This window comes from Octopus sinensis, linkage group LG3 (assembly GCF_006345805.1).
Source record: "Octopus sinensis linkage group LG3, ASM634580v1, whole genome shotgun sequence".
In the NCBI taxonomy this organism is placed as follows: Eukaryota; Metazoa; Mollusca; class Cephalopoda; order Octopoda; family Octopodidae; genus Octopus; species Octopus sinensis.
The window spans coordinates 148,967,867-148,986,672 of record NC_042999.1 but is presented as its reverse complement, the minus strand read 5'-3'; the positions used below and the strand labels follow the sequence as shown (position 1 = coordinate 148,986,672).

Sequence of the window (18,806 nt, the reverse complement as noted above, 5' to 3'; positions counted from 1 at the left end):
TAATCATCATCATTGTCGTCATCATAGTTTTAATGCCTACTTTTCTATGCTCGCATAGGTCAGAGGAAACTTCGTAGAAGCAGATTTTTCAATGACCAGACTTTTCTTATCGACCTCATCTGATTTCAAGTGAAATAATATTTCCCTCTGTCCTTCAAACAGTCTGATCTTTCAGTGTTTCTACAGCTGGATGCCCTTCCTAATGCCAACCACTCCATGAGTGTAGTGGGTGCTTTTTACGTGCCACCGGCACAGATGCCAGTCAAGGCGGCGCTGGCCTTGGCCACGTTTGAATGATGCTTTTTTATGTGCTACCGGCACAGGTATCACAAGTACAATTTCCATTTGATTTTTATTTTAATGTTGATGTACTTGACTCAGTTGGTCTCCTCAAGCACTGCAGGTTGCCCTACGATCCAAGGTAAATACAGCAGGCCGTCCTGCGAGCCATGAACTCACTTCATTTGTCGGGTCTTCGCAGTCACAGCATATCTCCAGAAGTCTCGGTCTTTCGTCATTGCCTCTGTGAGGCCAAATGTTTGATGGTCATATACATATATGGCTTCTCCTAGTTTCTCCTCGCTTCAACTTTCAAATTTCAAAGTGAAGGCATATGGCAAGATTTTGTGATGGAGAAGATAAACATGTAAAAGATAAAAGATATCCAACACAGCAAAATTATTGGGTTTTTGGTTCAAAACTTTTCACAGAGGACAATATTTCATAAAATATTTGCAGATTTCCTTGTTTTATTGACATTGATTTGATTTCTAATTAATTACTTCTCTTAATTCAGGTAATCCCTATGTTACCACAAATCCTTTGTGAGAAACTGTGCAGTTTGAACCCGAATGAACCTCGTCTTACGTTCTCTGTGATCTGGCACATAAATGACAAAGCTGAAGTAAGTGGACTTGGTTGCTCTATCTTTCATTAACAACCCCAATCTATCTCCACTCAGTTATATTCACCTATCTTCTGCTTCTCATTTTAGATCGTAAATGAATGGTTTGGCCGTTCCATCATCAATTCTTGTGCCAAACTCAGCTATGATCATGCTCAGGTAAGTTTTTACTTTATTTACCTTCATGGACACATAACTTTTTTCACTGTATGCAATAGAAAATATTTCAAACTAAGGTACAAGGGCAGCAATTTTTTTTTTTTGGGGGGGGGGGTAAGCCAATTACATCAACTCCAATATTCAACTGGCATTTATTTTATAAACTGGCAGATTCCTTATTGGTTTCAAATTTTGGTACAAAGCCAGCATTTTTTGGTGGGAGGGGAAAGTTCGATTATACCAACTCCAGTGCTTGGCTGGCATTTATTTTATTGACCCTGGAAGAATGAAAGGCAAAGTTGATCTTGACAGAACTTGAATTCAGAACATTAAGACAGACGAATTGCTGCGAAGCATTTTGGCCAGCATGCTAATGAGTCAGCCAGGTCACCATGTTCTGTAATAGAAAATATTACCGAAAAAATTACTATCACTTGAAACTATCTTCATTCAAGTTAATCATTAATGGATTTGAATGTGGTCGATGCCAGTACTGCCTGACTGGCACCCATGCTGGTGACATGTAATAAGTACCATTCAAGCATAGGTCGATACCAGTGCCATCTGACTGGCTCTTCGTGCCGATGGCATGTAAAAAGCACCATCCAAATGTGGTCGATGCCACTGCCACCAGACTGGCTCCCATGCCGGTGGCAAGTAAAAAGCACCTCTACACTCTTGGAGTGGTTGGCGTTAGGAAGGGTATCCAACTGTAGAAACCTTGCCAGATCAGATTGAAGCCTGGTGCAGCCTACAGGCTTGCCAGTCTTTGGTCAAACTGTGCAACTCATGCCAGTATGGAAAACAGACATTAAACGATGATGATGATGATGTTTGTAACAGTATTGTCAGGTTGAGTTGGTGAAAATCTAGAAGTTGAAGAATTGGAGCAATCCAACTCCTTCAAAACCTCCATGCTTCCTGAAATTTGCCAACAGTATACCTGATGTCTGCCCCCTCCCCATTTTTTTTAACAACTCATTCACTATTCCTATGGACGCCATCTGAGAACCACTACTCTAAAGTAACCTCCGTAAATGAGAAAAAAATTAAAAGGAGAGTGGGGGATGATTCTAGATAGGGGGTTGAGGGAATCATTTCTCCTTTTCAACTGTTTTTACTCATTGATAAATTTATTTTTCTTTCAAGGGTTTTATTAATGATCCTTCCCATGAATATACTGAAGAACAGCTGCCACCTATTACAGGTTATTCTATAAATGATATAAAAAACAGAATATTAACTCTAAACAAGGTATATTCTATCTTTTCCTTTCATTTATTTTCTCTAATTTTGTGATTATAACCCTACAAAATCTCTCTCAATTCCATTTTGTCATGATTTTAATCCTGTCTAACCCCTTAGCATTTAAACTGACCATATCATATAGGCGCAGGAGTGGCTGTGCAGTAAGAAGCTTGCTTCCCAACCACATGGTTCCAATTTCAGTCCTACTGTGTGGCACCTTGGGGAAATGTCTTCTATTATAGCCTCAGGCTAACTAAAGCCTTGTGAGTGGATTTGGTAGATGGAAACTGAAAGAAGCCTGTCGTGTATATATATATATATATATATATATATATATGTGTGTGTGTGTGTATATATATGTATATATATGTATGTTTGTGTGTCTGTGTTTGTGCCCCCCACCACCGCCATTACTTGACAACCGATGTTGGTGTGTTTACATCCCTGTAAATTAGTTCGGCCAAAGGGACTGATAGAATAAGTACTAGGCTTACAAAGAATAAGTCCTGGGGTCGCTTTGTTCAACTAATGGTGGTGCTCCAGCATGGCCACAGCCTAATGACTGAAACAAGTACAAGAAAAAATATCAGACCAAAATATTCCACCTGTTTTATGTTCAAACTGGCCAGAGCTGGCCTCTCACACACATCCTACAATGTCATTCTAAAAATAAGCAGTCACATCATTGAATGCGTTATTAACTATCATGAGAAAATATAGAAAAAAGTGAAATGGGTACAGTGAACTTGTCATGAGGAGTGGAATATCCAATGTTTCGGATTCAATCCTTTGTTGAGTGCAGAGAAGAAGAGAAAAAAGTCAAAACAGTTTTTCAAGCTGAGAGTATGTAAACTCTGACTTTTTCCTCTTTTTCTTCTCTTTTTCTCTGCCCCCTGACGAAGGATTGAATCCGAAACATTGGATATTCACTCCTCGTGGCAAGTTCACTTTTTTCTATATTTTTTCAAGTCTTGCTGATGCAGAGCTACTAGATTAGCATGAGATAATGCATGATTAATTCAAAGCAATGTAAATGAACATTACACTTGACAGAGTATTCTGAATGCCAAAGGGTTAAGCATTGCTGTCTTTCATTCTTGCACCTTCTGGAGATTTATCATTGTTGTTTAATCTTGAGTTGGCCCCCATCAAAATTACCTGTGAACAAAAGGCATTCCAGCTATGACCATCCCCTCTTTTTCTTTAGCATACTGTATCCCAATGCGAAGACACATGGCTCAGTGGTTAGAGCTTCAGGCTCCCAATCATGAGTTCAATTCCCTGACCGGGCTATGTATTGTGTTCTTCAGTAAGACACTTTATTTCACATTACTCCAGATCACTCAGCTATAGAAATGAGTTGTGATGTCACTGGTGCCAAGCTGTATCAGCCTTTGCCTTTCCCTCTGATAACATCAGTGGCATGGAGAGTGGAGGCTGGTATGCACGAGCAACTGCTGGTCTTCCATAAACAGCCTTGTCGGAACTTGTGCCTTAGAGGTGAACTTTCTAGATGCAATCTCATGGTCATTCATGACTGAAGGGGTTTTTACCCTTTTTTTTTACTGTATCCCAGAATATCTAATCACTTCATTTGTTAGCTTGCAACCAAGGAAATAACATTTTCTTTTTTCTGTCTTAACTTCTTCCTGACTCACAACGAACTCACCAAACTATTCTGCAATCATTACCTGATGTATTCTTCCTTTGTGTGATTTGAGATTTAAGCCTTTAAGCATTTAGCCCAGTTATATCCAACCAAAATATTCCATCTGTTTTATGTTCAAACTGGCCAGAGCTGGCCTCTCACACACATCCTACAATGTCATTCTAAAAATAAGCAGTCACATCATTGAATGCGTTATTAACTATCATGAGAAAATATAGAAAAAAGTGAAATGGGTACAGTGAACTTGTCATGAGGAGTGGAATATCCAATGTTTTGGATTCAATCCTTTGTTGAGGGCAGAGAAGAAGAGAAAAAAGTCAAAACAGTTTTTCAAGCTGAGAGTATGTAAACTCTGACTTTTTCCTCTTTTTCTTCTCTTTTTCTCTGCCCCTTGACGAAGGATTGAATCCGAAACATTGGATATTCACTCCTCGTGGCAAGTTCACTTTTTTCTATATTTTTTCAAGTCTTGCTGATGCAGAGCTACTAGATTATCATGAGATAATGCATGATTAATTCAAAGCAATGTAAATGAACATTACACTTGACAGAGTATTCTGAATGCCAAAGGGTTAAGCATTGCTGTCTTTCATTCTTGCACCTTCTGGAGATTTATCCTTGTTGTTTAATCTTGAGTTGGCCCCCATCAAAATTACCTGTGAACAAAAGGCATTCCAGCTATGACCATCCCCTCTTTTTCTTTAGCATACTGTATCCCAATGCGAAGACACATGGCTCAGTGGTTAGAGCTTCAGGCTCCCAATCATGAGTTCAATTCCCTGACCGGGCTATGTATTGTGTTCTTCAGTAAGACACTTTATTTCACATTACTCCAGATCACTCAGCTATAGAAATGAGTTGTGATGTCACTGGTGCCAAGCTGTATCAGCCTTTGCCTTTCCCTCTGATAACATCAGTGGCATGGAGAGTGGAGGCTGGTATGCATGAGCAACTGCTGGTCTTCCATAAACAGCCTTGTCGGAACTTGTGCCTTAGAGGTGAACTTTCTAGATGCAATCTCATGGTCATTCATGACTGAAGGGGTTTTTACCCTTTTTTTTTACTGTATCCCAGAATATCTAATCACTTCATTTGTTAGCTTGCAACCAAGGAAATAACATTTTCTTTTTTCTGTCTTAACTTCTTCCTGACTCACAACGAACTCACCAAACTATTCTGCAATCATTACCTGATGTATTCTTCCTTTGTGTGATTTGAGATTTAAGCCTTTAAGCATTTAGCCCAGTTATATCCAACCAAAATATTCCATCTGTTTTATGTTCAAACTGACTAGATTCTGCCTCTCACACCTACCCTACAATGTCATTCTGAAAATAAACAATCACATCATCGAAATCTTGAAACTAATAGATAATCCACAATTAATTCAAAACAATGTTAATGAATAAGCAATGTGTTTGATAGAATAATCTGAATGCTAACAGGTTAAGGGAGTTTTGGCTGCTAGTTTTAGCAATTCAAGCTACTGCCTAGAACTTTAAGCTCCTTTGGCCCATTCTCCTGGAGATTACATCTACATATATAGTTTTGTTACAGCTTACATTGCTATAAACGTTCCTCCAAGCTGGTTTGGTGAGATCTTTTAATCAATTTGTTGGGGGGTTTTTGATATGCACATTTTAATGAATCTGTTTATAATATCATATAATGTTCTTGTTTTTATCTTCCTTGAAACAGATAGCATGTATTTTAAGGGATAAACGTTTTGAAGGTGGTGCTCTAAGATTAGACAAGGTGAAACTACAGTGGCTGTTAAACAATGAGACAAGTTTACCAATGGGTTACTTTGTTTATGAACGGAGAGAAAGCAATCAGTAAGTTGATTCATTCGTTTGTTAAACATCTGTTTTTCTGTGTTACCATAGGCTGGATGGGGACTTCATCATCATCATCGTTTAACGTCTGCTTTCCATGCTAACATGGGTTAGATAATTTGACTGAGGGCTGGTGAACCAGATGGCTGCACCAGGCTTCAATCTTGATCTGGCAGAGTTTCTACTGCTGGATGCCCTTCCTAACGCCAACCACTCCGAGACTTATTGGAGACAAAATTTTACAATTAGATCCTCTTCCTGTTGCCAACTCTTACCTGTTTTGCAAGTTAGGGACTTTTTTTTATTCCACTAGTCTTTGAAAGTATAGATCAATCAGTCAGAATGTCGACATGGCTGTGTGGTAAGAAGCTTGCTTCCCAACCACATCATTCCAGTTCAGTCCCACTGTATGGCACCTTGGGCAAGCATCTTTACAATAACCTCAGGCCAACCAAAGCCTTGTGGGTGGACTTGGTAGATGGAAACAGAAAGAAGCCTGTCACACATGCGCGTGTGTATGTGTGTGCATGTGCTTGTCCCCTAGCATCACTGGTGTTGGTGTGTTTACATCCATATAACGGTGGCATGGAGAGTGGAGGCTGGTATGCATGAGCAACTGCTGGTCTTCCATAAACAGCCTTGTCTGGACTTGTGCCTTGGAGGTGAACTTTCTAGATGCAATCTCATGGTCATTCATGACTGAAGCGGGTCTTTACCCTTTTTTTATTGTATCCCAGAATATCTAATCTCTATGGATTATGTTTATGTCTGCCCAGATAAAAAATATTTAATCTTCAAAATATAATCCTTTCTACTTAAGGCACAAGGCCTGAAATTTGGGGGAAGGGGACTAGTCGATTATATCGACCCCAGTGTTTCACTGGTACTTAATTTATCGACCCTGAAATGATGAAAGGTAAAGTCGACCTTGGCAGAATTTGAACTCATAATGTAGTGACGGGCAAACTACCGCCAGTCATTTCATCCAGTGTGCTAATGATTCTGCCAGCTTATTTAATCTTCAAAATATAATTTTACAATTTACTTTTCTTCGGTGCTTTTGGTTACTTTTCTCTCCTTTTATATTTCATCCTTTCGCAATTGTTCAATTATTTTAGTTATTTACTCACTAGCAGAATACTTTAGCTAAAACTATGTCTTCTGTTTCTATTATATTATATTCTTTTCTTTTTCTCTATATCTTATTTTTCATTTGATTTATAGATTAATAGAAGAATTCATGTTGCTAGCCAACATGGCTGTTGCTCACCGCATTCATAAAAGTTTCCCGGAGAAATGTTTACTTCGGCGCCATCCTGAGCCCCAAACTAGAATGATCGACAGCTTGGTGAGATAACATTATCAATACTTTCTTCCTTACTTTCATTTTCCAATATTCTAAGCAACAAAGTGGGAACTCTTTATGCTTTATTTAATGTTACAACAACCTTTTTAGATTATTTGAGCCTGAGAAACTAACCATTCTGAAATCAGGTTTCTTGGAGAATTATTTATGCCACTTCTCATTAAAATCCTCAACAATTTCGATATAACTAAGGCCAATTATTCTCTCAGCTTCTCTTTATCAAATGAATGACAATGCTTCTGTTAGCTTGTTTTTAAATAGGGGACAAATTTATGAAAGCTATCATATTATTTTCTAAGGGAAATTCTTCTGCCCCTGTGCAGAACCTGAGCTCAAATCCTTCAGTACTATTTTAGTTACAGAATTTAACATTTCATATATTGTGTAATGTCTTCTATAAATTTTGTCTCCAATTTATCAAATTAAAGCAATGACTGGATCTCATAATGTTTATAACCGTGAGAGAGTCTGTGTCTGATAATATTGGAAAGCAAAAAAATGTATTTAAGAAAATCAAAATTAATCTTTCTCTCTGTACTGGGTCTTTTATCCTTAAAACTCCCTACATAAGAGATAAAAATAATTTTGTATATTTCATCTTTTGTACATAACTGTGATAGAAAAAAAATCAAGAAACTGGCAGAATTTAATAAATATAAGGCAAAACCAAATTTTAATGTTAGCAAATTTGCCATGAATTTTGAAAGTTTAGGTACATTAATTGTTGTATGTCATCATCTTTTTTTTTTTTTTAAATTTCAGAATGATTTCTGTAGAACTACAAACATTGAAATGGATATAACCAGTGCCGGTGCTATTCATGTATGTATGGCTTACATTTTATGTTTGTCTCATTTAGAAAATAGTGTTGTGGAATGTTGACAGAGTTATGAAATGAGTTATAGAGGAAAGAATGAAATCATTCAGAGCATAAAGCATATCATCATCTAATGTCCATTGTCCATGCTGGCATGGGTTGGGTGGTTTGACCAGGACTGGTAAGCTGGAAGGCTGCACCAGACTCCAGTCTGATTCCACATGGTTTCTACAGCTGGATGCCCATCCTAACGCCAACCACTCTGAGAGTGTGGGTCCTCTTCTCAAGCACAACATAAAGCCAAAGGTCTTGGTCATTCGTCATTGCCTCCATGAGGCCCAACACTCAAAAGGAGCTTTTCACATGCCACTAGCATCAGCCACTTTGCCTCCATGAGGCCCACTGCTCGAAATGTGCTTTTTACATACCACATATGTGTGTATGTATATATATATATAATATATATATATTAGTTCATCATTATGATCTACATCATCATTTTTACAATTGCTTTTCTGTGCTTATATGGGTAGGTTGGACAGCTCTGTTTCAACATATCTTTAAACTTGTTTTGGCCCTTCATCATTTCTTTTGTGGGGTACAACATCCTGAAATGAAGAATATTACCATATCTTTGATGTTCTTTTTCCACAAACTACCTCTTACATTGTTTGGTATTTTTACGTCCACCTGTCATTCTTCATATCCATCACATCTCCATACCAACACAGTTTTCTCTTACACACGACAACTGTTATTGTTAATTCCTAGTTTTTCTCTCGTCACACTTTTGCTCCATCCTAAATGTCACTCTAACATCACACATCAAACTAAGTATGTTCTCCTTCTTTATTTTTTTTTTTATCTTTACATATCCTCCACACACTTCACTCATGTCTTGCTAATATGTAACATCTCACTCTGTACACAAACACTCATTCATTGCCAGAAACTGTAATAGCTCTCTGAACTTTTTCTACCCCATCCTTGTAATGCTTTCAAAACATCCACTGTCCTTGCTGATTGGGTCACCCTGGAAACAGAAGCTATCAACTGCATTACAAGTTTGCATTTTTTAATGTCCTTGCTGCTAATTTTCTGTGTCAGTTTACCTGAGATCCCACTGTACTTTAAAAGTACACCCATAGTATGCATCGTTGTCAGACTACACTTTCACAGACAAGTGCAATCTCAGCTGACTTGAGATCCTATTGCACTTTTTATGTCTTTTTTGTTTACGTAAAAAGCGCCATCCAAACACGATTGATGCCAGTGCTCCCTGACTGGCTCCCATGATTAGTGGCACATAAAAGGCACTGTCTGAATATGATCGATGCCCAGTGCTCCCCGACTGGATCTCGTGCCAGTGGCACGTAAAAATCACTATCCAAATGTGATCAATGCCAGGGCTGCCTGACTGGCTCCTGTACCGGTGGCACGTAAAAGGCGCTGTCTGAACATGACCAATGCCAGGGCTGCCTGACTGGTTCCTGTGCTAGCGGAATGTAAAAAGCACCCACAACACTCAGGAGTGGTTGGCGTTAGGAAGGGCATCCAACTGTAGAAACATTGCCAGGTCAGATTGGAGCCTGGTGCAGGCGCTGGCTCTCCAGACCTCAGTCAAACCATCCAACCCATGCCAGCATGGAAAATGGACATTAACCGATGATGATGATCATCACTTAAAACCTACCTCTGAACAGCTGATGGGGTGGACGTCTCCTGTGCAGGCAGAATCAGTGGCATGCTGAGCAAAATGCTTAGAGGCAATTTGTTCGTCTTTATGTTCTGAGTTCAAATTCCACCAAGGTTGACTTTGCCTTTCATCATTTCAAGGTCGATGAAACAAGTTGAGCACTGGGGTTGATTGAATCAACTAACTCCCCTCCTCAAAATTTCAGGCCTTGTGCCTTTCATAGAAAGGAATGTTCTTTTCTACTCTAAGCACAAGGCCCAAAATTTTGGGGGGAGGAGGCCAGTCAATTAGATTGACCCCTGTACACAACTGGTACTTAATTTATTGACCCTGAAAGGACAAAAGGCAAAGCCAACCTCAGTGGAATTTGAACTCAGAATGTAAAGACAGACGAAATACTGCTAAGCATTTTGCCCGGCGTGCTAACGTTTCTGCCAGCTCGACACCTTAGTAGAAAGGAACATTAAACTAGCTTCCATACAAACCAACCTTCGGGTTGTGTTGTTACAGAGGATATTTCACTGTAAAATATATAATCGCTCCCAAACTGTTCAATTTCCTGATATTTGTACATAATTTTATGTACCATACATGCACGTTTGATGAGTTGTAGTGCACCTGAGCACTATACACAGTAATTTCATTATCTCTTATTATAAAAGGCAGATTTTATCTGCCTCCCTTTGTCAGTTATAGAAATCTACAATATAGGATTTCTTCAATTACAATTTACCTAGCATTTTTAAGAGTAGAATGCATCGGGTTTTGCCAGGTCCAGTTTTTAAAATTTAAACTCCAATTAAGCAAAATTTACAGAAAACTCACATTCTGGTGTGTATGTCAAATGCTTTTCTTAGTCTGGTTTACAGCACACGCAAACGCACACACACAGTGTGCAACGAATAAAGTGAAACTAGATGTAATATTTGTTTCTGTCTATCACGCTGATAGATACATGAGTAAAATGTATGGCAAGCTAACAGATAAGAGTGAGTGAAAATGTTCTTGGAAGAGAGTAAATAGCGACAGTGATTTGAGCAAGACTAAACTGAAAGTATGAAACAGTGTTTATGTATAAACAGACGACACTTATATAAACCCTTTCATTACCAAACCGCCCGAATTTACCTATTCATATTTAAATGAGAATATCAGAGTAAATCTCTTTAGTACATTCGTGAAAACACGTATTATACTTCGTAAACACTTCAAATACAGTTTTGTACAAAAATCGAAGTGTAATTTTAATTCCGTGAATTATGGGAGATTTTTTTCCGAAATTTGTTCCTATTGTGTTTTCAAAATTTGTAATTCTGACAAAAAATGGATACGAATTTCATTATATCAAGCAGCGAGTCAGAATTCGAAGGATTTTCTACTGAAGACCTTCATAAATCTAACTCTATGACTGAAAAAAAAAGCATCTTTATATAAGAGTGAAGTTGTGTGTCTGTCTCCTACGATTTAGATTCGTAACTACTCCCACATTTTGCGGTGCAGTTTAACCAAAAGCGGGTATCTTATAGTCGTGATTCATATCGAGCCCTTCTGGGTATTAGCATGAGTCTACGATTTTAAAAAAATTTACCATCATATTTTTCCATTTTAATGCATTTTTTTCGCTTTTATATAAGGGAAGTAACTCTCTAAAAATATCTACGATGTGTCAACGATTTAAAAAAAAAATTTACCTTAATTTTTTTTCAATTTTTAATGCATTTTTTTGCTATTTTTTGGCTATAACTCTCTAAAAATGCTTATATAGTTATTTCCCTTACAACCCGAGCAACGCCGGGCGATACTGCTAGTCATATTATAAAATTGATTTCAGTTTTTCAAAAGTAGATTTGTCATATTTAAAAAATTTCTTTTCAGAGATCTCTACTGCAACACTCAGGTGATGATGATGAATACTCTTTAGCAAGACTCCAAGTCCTCATAGCCAAGTGTTCAAAACCAATGAAAGTAAGATTTACTACAGACATTTGCCATTGACCCTTTTGATGTGAATTCCTCTACACAAAATCTCAGACCCTATGTGTTTATTAAAAATAATTGATATTATTATTATCATCATTTATGGTTCCCTTTCATTATAACTTTATTTCAGCTGCCTTAGTACTGGGCATCCTCCGGAGGCCAAGAGTAGCAAGGGCACTTTTGTTTTGCTATGCCTGCTAAAATTATCACCACATTTATTCCATTTTAGATGGAGAGTCTTTTCGTTGTATATGGACCATCAAGGTTATCTGTTGTAGTTTATGGAGATTGGAATTACCAGGGAATTGCTTGGTGTGTTTCTCAGCTCCCTTTATCACTCCCAATGCATTATTATTATTTATTGTCTCTGCACAGCTTCTAATGCTGGAGATGTACTATAGTGCCAGCTGTTCATTACCAGTGAACTAAGCTAACACCCCTTATTATGATAGCATGCTGGGTGAGATGCTTATTTCATCAGTTGCCAGGTTCTGAGTTCAAATTCTGCCAAGGTTGATGAAATAAGTACCAGTGAAACACTAGGGTCAATATAATCAACTAGTTCCCTCCCCAAAAATTTCAGGCCTTGTGCCTTTAGTAGAAAAGATTATTATTATTATTACGGCAGCGAGGTGGCAGAATCGTTAGCATGCTGGACGAAATGCTTAGCAGCATTTTGTCTGCCGTTACATTCTGAATTCAAATTCCACCAGGATCAACTTTACCTTTCGTCCTTTCAGGGTCGACAAAGTAAGTATCAGTTGAACACTGGTGTCGGTGTAAAGGACTCATTCCCTTCCCCAAAACTGCTGCCCTTGTGGCAAAATTTGTAACCATTATTATTATGATGGTGGCAAGCTGGCAGAATCATTAGCATGCTGGGCAAAATGCTTTGTGGTATTTCATTTGCTGCAACGTTCTGAGATCAAATTCCACCAAGGTCGACTTTGCCTCTCATCCTTTCGGGGTCGATTAAAGAAGTACCAGTTACACACTGGGGTTGATGTAATCGACTTAATTCCTTCCCCCAAATTTGAGGCCTTGTGCTTCCAGTAGAAGAGATTATTATTATTATTATTATTATTATACAAAGTAGCTAGAGTGAGCTGCCAAAATCAGTAGCACTTTAGGACACAATGCTTAGCAGCATTTCCTCTGGTTCTTTACATTCTGATTTCAAATTCCACCAAGGTTGACTTTGCCTTTTATCCTTTCAGGATCACTAAGATAAAGTACCAATTAAGTACCGAGATCAATGTAATTGACTTGTCCCCATCCCTAAAATTAGAATTACTGTTTTTGTTGTTGTTAATAATAATGGCCATGTATCTCTTCACTCTCACTTTTGAAGCTGGCTCAATACTTCTGTTCTGGAACAATATCTGACAAGAATGAATATCGACATTATGCTCTCAACGTACCTCTCTATACTCACTTCACATCACCCATTCGACGATACGCTGATGTCATTGTGCACAGATTGTTAGCTGCTGCCCTTGGTAAGATTGCATTTTTTCCCTACTCTACAAACTGAGAATATCTGTAAATGTATGTTGCTGTTTACCTCTATGCAAACCTTGATTCAGCCAGTCAATGGTCAAATTTTTTCCAGATGTGACCATCCTGTCATTTTTTTTTCAGACCGTTTATCTAAGCTTAATGTGATTTGAACATTATCTTTGTTTTTAAGTTGATGATAGGGTGGATTTTGAGGGAAATTTGGTTGGATTGTTTTGTGTTCGTGTCATGGTTATTTAATCCAGGTCAACCTTAATTAACCCTTTCGTTACAAACCTGGCTGAAACCGGCTTTGGTTCTGTAGTACAAATGTCTTGTTTTCATAAGTTTTGAATTAAAATCTTCCACCAAACCTTAGTCACAATTTATGTTCCTAACACTAGCTGAATGATAAGTAAGTTATTTTACTAAATTCTTTGTTATATTTAAAGTAATTGGAAGAAACACAGAGCATCTCAAAATAAATACAGTAACGAAAGGGTTAAACAGACCTATGATTAAAGGCATTCCAACCATGACCATTCCACCTATTTTTCTTTTTTGTTTTGTTTTTTTTCAAGACATCTAGGACTGCATTATCTAATGTGTTCTTGCTTTAAAATAGTGAGATGCAATTTAAGGGAGATTGAGCTGCTATTTCTAGCAAATCTAGTGATTACTTAGAAGCATGTGAGTGGTGTAATGATTGTAGATGTAAGATGTATGTGTATATAGGACAAAAGGGTAATATTGGTAAAACCAGGCTCTTTATTTCTAAATGTGTGCATACACATGTATGCTTCTTTTAACTCTGTCAATGTCCACATCTAAGCCTATTCCAGCTCTAATATTACCCTATAATATAATGTTGTGAGTTATTTACACATATTATTTATTGTATAGGATACACACCACCTATTCAACAAACTGAGAGAGAGATGGAAAAACAAGCACAGCACTGTAACGATAAGAAAACTGCTTCAAAACGTGCACAGGAGCTAAGCTGTGAAATTTTCCTTGCTGCCTTTATTCAGGTAAGTTCTTCAAATATTCATCAGATTAGCCATTTAGTTGCCACATATTTTTATTTCTTTATAATCATTTCATGAGAAACTTCTGTATATGAGAAGCTAAGGAGTTATTTATAATTTTTCATTTCAGTAAATTTGGTTTCAACATCTACCATCAAGAAAACATTCAAATAAGGCCTTAACTCTTCAGCATTTAAACTGGCCATAATATTCTGCCTGTTTTATGTTCAAATTAGCCAGATCCAGCCTCTCACGCCTACCCTGCGATGTCATTGTAAAAACAATGATATCATTGAAATTTTGAAGTTACAACAGGATCAATTCAAAACAATATTACAGTTGATAGAGTTACCAGCGTCGCCTTAAAGAGCACCATCCGAGCGTGATCGTTGCCGCAGCAGCTATCTGGCCCACGAAAAGTCACCATTCGAGCGTGATCATTACCAGCATCGCCTTACTGGCACCTGTGCCGCTGGCATGTGTAAAAGATTCAGATTCGAGCGAGGTCGTTGCCAGTACCGCCTGATTGGCACATAAAAGCACCCACTACACTCTCGGAGTGGTTGGCGTTAGGAAGGGCATCCAACTGTAGAAACTCTGCCAGATCAAGATTGAAGCCTGGTGCAGCCATCTGGTTCGCCAGCCCTCAGTCATTCGTCCAACCCATGCTAGCATGGAAAGCGGACGTTAAACGATGATGATGATGATGATAGAGTAATCTGGATGCTAAATGGTTAAACACTGTGCTGAGATAACTACCACCAGCAAGTGCAGGGAAACAGCTACTGCCACACTCCAGCTCAGTCCACTTTGCTGCTCCCCTCTGCTGTGACCACCACCAGAATGAGCAAATATATTGACTGGACGAAGGGATTGCAACTTGTCCAAACTATTGCACTGTACCCCAAACAATTCAACACTGAGCATCAGAGTGTGCAATATGGTTCTCAGTTAGGTGGAGAAAGTATTATATGATTAGGAAAAAACTGGAGAATATTGTATAACTGGGAAGTGGGGGGTCATGTCTAGATGTTTGGTTAGCTACTTAACCCATTCGTTACCATATTTATTTTGAGACATTCTGTGTTTTGTTCAATTAATTTTAAATATAACAAAGAATTTAGTAAAATAACTTAGTTCTCATTAAGCTACAGGTTTGGTGGGAGACTTTAATTCAAAACTTATGAAAACAAGACATTTGTACTACAGGGCTAAGGCGGTTTCAGCCGGGTTGGTATTGAAAGGGTTAAATACCATGATTTGGTTTGATCAGAGCTCACCTGTGCTATACAATCATCATCACCATCGTTTAATGTCCGTTTTCCATGCTGGCATGGGTTGGACGGTTTGACTGGGGACTGGCAAGCCAGGAGGCTGCACCAGGTTCCGATTTGATCAGGCAAGGTTTCTACAGCTGGATGCCCTTCCCAATGCCAACCACTCCAAGAGTGTAGTGGGTACTTTTTATGTACGAACAAGACGGGAGCCAGTCAGGTGGCACTGGCATCAGCCACATTTGGATGGTGCTTTTTACATTCCACTGGCACAGGGAGCCAGTCAAGTAGCACTGGCATTGACCCACACATAAATGGTGCTTATTGCATGCCACCAACATGGGAACCAGTCAGGCAGCACTGGCATCGGCCACAACTGCAATTTCCATTTTGATCGAGATTCTGATTATTATTATTGCAGAATCAGACAAAATGTCTTGTACTATTTCTTTTGGTTTTTTACATTCTGAGTTCAAATCCTACCAAGATCAACTTTCCTTTTCTTCCTTTTGGGGAGATAAAATAAAAATAGCAGTCAAATACTTGGGGTCAACTGAATCAGCTGAGCTTACCTCTGTCCACTCCAGCCTCAAAATTGTGGTCTCATGCTAACATTACAAGTGATTATTTTGTGTTAATATCAAATCTGTTTTCTCTAAGCAATCTCAAACACTCCACCCCTAACCAAAGAACAAGAAGAATCTATCAGTAAGCAGCAGGTTACTGGACAATGCAGATATTAAAAAGAAATAACAGCGAAAAAATATCTTTGTTGATATTATGAAACCACTTTGTTGAGATGTTAATAAATGGATAAAACTATAATACTAGCTTTATTTGTAGTGTGCTAGGAAATGTGATAAAGGAGATTCCTTAGTTACCATCTGGTTGACATTTTCCCAAGAACAATCCAAACAAATACTAAATAGACTATGATGTTAGTGAATATTGATTGGTATAATAAGGCTGACAACAACGGTAGGTTAAACTATCGCATTAACCCTTTTGTTACTGTATTCATTTTGAGATGCTCTGTTTCTTTCAATTAATTTTAAATACAACAAAGAATTTAGTAAAATAACTTAGTTATAATTAAGCTGATGTTAGGAACATAAATTGTGATTAAGGTTTAGTGGAAGATTTTAATTCAAAACTTTTGAAAACAAGGCATTTGTACTACAGAGCCAAAGGCAGTTTCAGCTGGCTTGGTATCAAAAGGGTTAAGAATTGTTTCTCTATTATATATTTTAACCCTTTTGTTACCATATTTATTTTGAGATGTTATGTGTTTCTTTCAATTAATTTTAAATATAACAAAGAATTTAGTAAAATAACTTAGTTATAATTAAGCTGATGTTAGGAACATAAATTGTGATTAAGGTTTAATGGAAGATTTTAATTCAAAACTTTTGAAAACAAAACATATTTACTAGAGAAAGCCAGTTTCAGCCAGGTTGGTAACGAAAGGGTTAGACTGATCTCAACTGCATTTAACATGACAGTAGATGGAAATATACATGGCAGTCATATTTCTCTTTTGAAAAGAATCTCATTTTGTTTAACTTACTTGCAACTGCTTTCTTGTTAATTTGATTAATGTTCTATGTTTCAGGCAAGTGGTCCTTTATATGAGAAAGGAATGGTAATGGCTATCCTTGACCATTCATTTGATGTATACATTCTCAGGCTTGGAGTTGTTAAAAGAGTCTACTGCAATGTAAGTTATAGTTTAAAAGTAATCTAAATTAAACCCGTCCACCGAAAGTTTCATGTTAAATTATGTTCCAAGCACCAATATAATAATGAAAAAGTTTTTTTTTTAACTGAATTCTTTATTTTCAAAATTAATTCTAAACAAATCAATGTATTTCAACAGAAACATGGTAAATGAAAAGAAAAAACTTTTCCCTAATCACCCAGCCTGTCATCTTAAAGGAAGGACATCAGCTGATGTAGGTCCACAGAATGCTAGGATGGTTATGATTGAAATAATTTTTATCAATCAGGTGTGACCTGGGGTTAAACAACCTCATTGGTAGTGCAAGGATAGAGCCCCTTTTAGCAAAATAAAAGGGGAAAATATGGCATTGATAATAAGAAATTAATATAATATAAGCAGATGAATCAGTTTAAAACGTTTTAGTTCAACTTATGTTACTGTCCAAAATCAATTCAAAACCTGTTTAATTAATGCTAATTAATAATGGCAATAAGTAGGGCAAAATGCTTAGTGGCATTTCATCTTCACGCTCTGAGATCAAATCCTACAAAGATCGACTTTGCCTTTCATCCTTTCGAGGGTCACTAAAATAAGTACCAGTTATGTACGGGGGTCAGTGTAATCAACTTACCCACTGCCCTGACTTTGTCCCAAAAATTTTAAACCAATAATAGCAATACGTTATGCTTAACAATTAGATTGAGGTCCTCCACATTTTTACTCCCACCACAACAATCCTTTTTGGATATCTAAAAATATTTTGATTTGTATTGCAGAAACTGGATCTTCATAGTCACACTGCATTCAAAAGGAAAAGACTCCCAATGCTGCGACTTCAGTGGAAAGAGAATGAACACATAAAAGAAAGTGTTAATCAGGAAATTGGGATTTTTACTTTGGTTAAATGTATATTACAGGGAGATTCAGAACCCCTCAAATGGTTGGTAAGTAATCTTAGTCTATAAACAAGCTGCTGTTTTATTAAAATGGTAAAAGTTTGGATTTTTTTTTTCATGAAGCTGAAGGAAATCCAATGTAGCAAATGTAGAATTCATAGCCACCTACTTTTCCATCTTAACCATTGATTACATAGGCATTTCAACCGTCAGGCAATATGCTGTGCTTGAGAAGACCTGTTGAGCCAAGTGAAATCGTAGTTGTGGCCAATGCCAGTGCCACCTGACTGGCACCCAAAAAGCACTATTCAAGCATGGTTCATGCCAGTGCCGCCCGACTGGCTCCCGTGCCAGTGACACATAAAAAGCACCATTCAAACATGGTCAATGCCAGTGCAACCTGACTGGCTCCTGTACCAGTGGCACATAAAAGGCACCATTTGAGTGCGACTGATGCCAGTGCCGCTTGACTGGCACTCATGCCAGTGGCATGTAAAGAAGGCACCTGCTACACTCTCGGAGTTGGTGTTAGGAAGGGCATCCAGCTGTAGAAACACTGCCTGATCAGATTGGAGCCTCCCAGTCCTCAGTCAAACCGTCCAATCCATACCAGCATGGAAAACAGATGTTAAACAATGATGGTGATGATTCATATACAAAACATGACTTCAAATGCTGGCTCTAAATTCTATAGAAAATCTGTTGATGTAACTT

At 37.8% G+C, this 18,806-nt stretch overlaps 1 protein-coding gene across 2 annotated transcripts in view; it reads left to right on the top strand.

Annotated features, from left to right (window-relative positions):
- Positions 1-18,806, top strand: part of LOC115209258 (DIS3-like exonuclease 2) — a 77,684-nt gene that overhangs the window by 57,036 nt on the left and 1,842 nt on the right. For both annotated transcript variants that reach the window (XM_029777552.2, XM_036501477.1), the window contains 11 exons: positions 797-904; positions 995-1,063; positions 2,213-2,317; positions 5,679-5,815; positions 7,040-7,163; positions 7,944-8,003; positions 11,570-11,659; positions 13,026-13,173; positions 14,075-14,205; positions 17,089-17,193; positions 17,973-18,140. In XM_029777552.2, the coding sequence (XP_029633412.1) occupies positions 797-904; positions 995-1,063; positions 2,213-2,317; positions 5,679-5,815; positions 7,040-7,163; positions 7,944-8,003; positions 11,570-11,659; positions 13,026-13,173; positions 14,075-14,205; positions 17,089-17,193; positions 17,973-18,140 (1,245 nt within the window). The remainder of the gene's footprint in view (positions 1-796; positions 905-994; positions 1,064-2,212; positions 2,318-5,678; positions 5,816-7,039; positions 7,164-7,943; positions 8,004-11,569; positions 11,660-13,025; positions 13,174-14,074; positions 14,206-17,088; positions 17,194-17,972; positions 18,141-18,806) is intronic.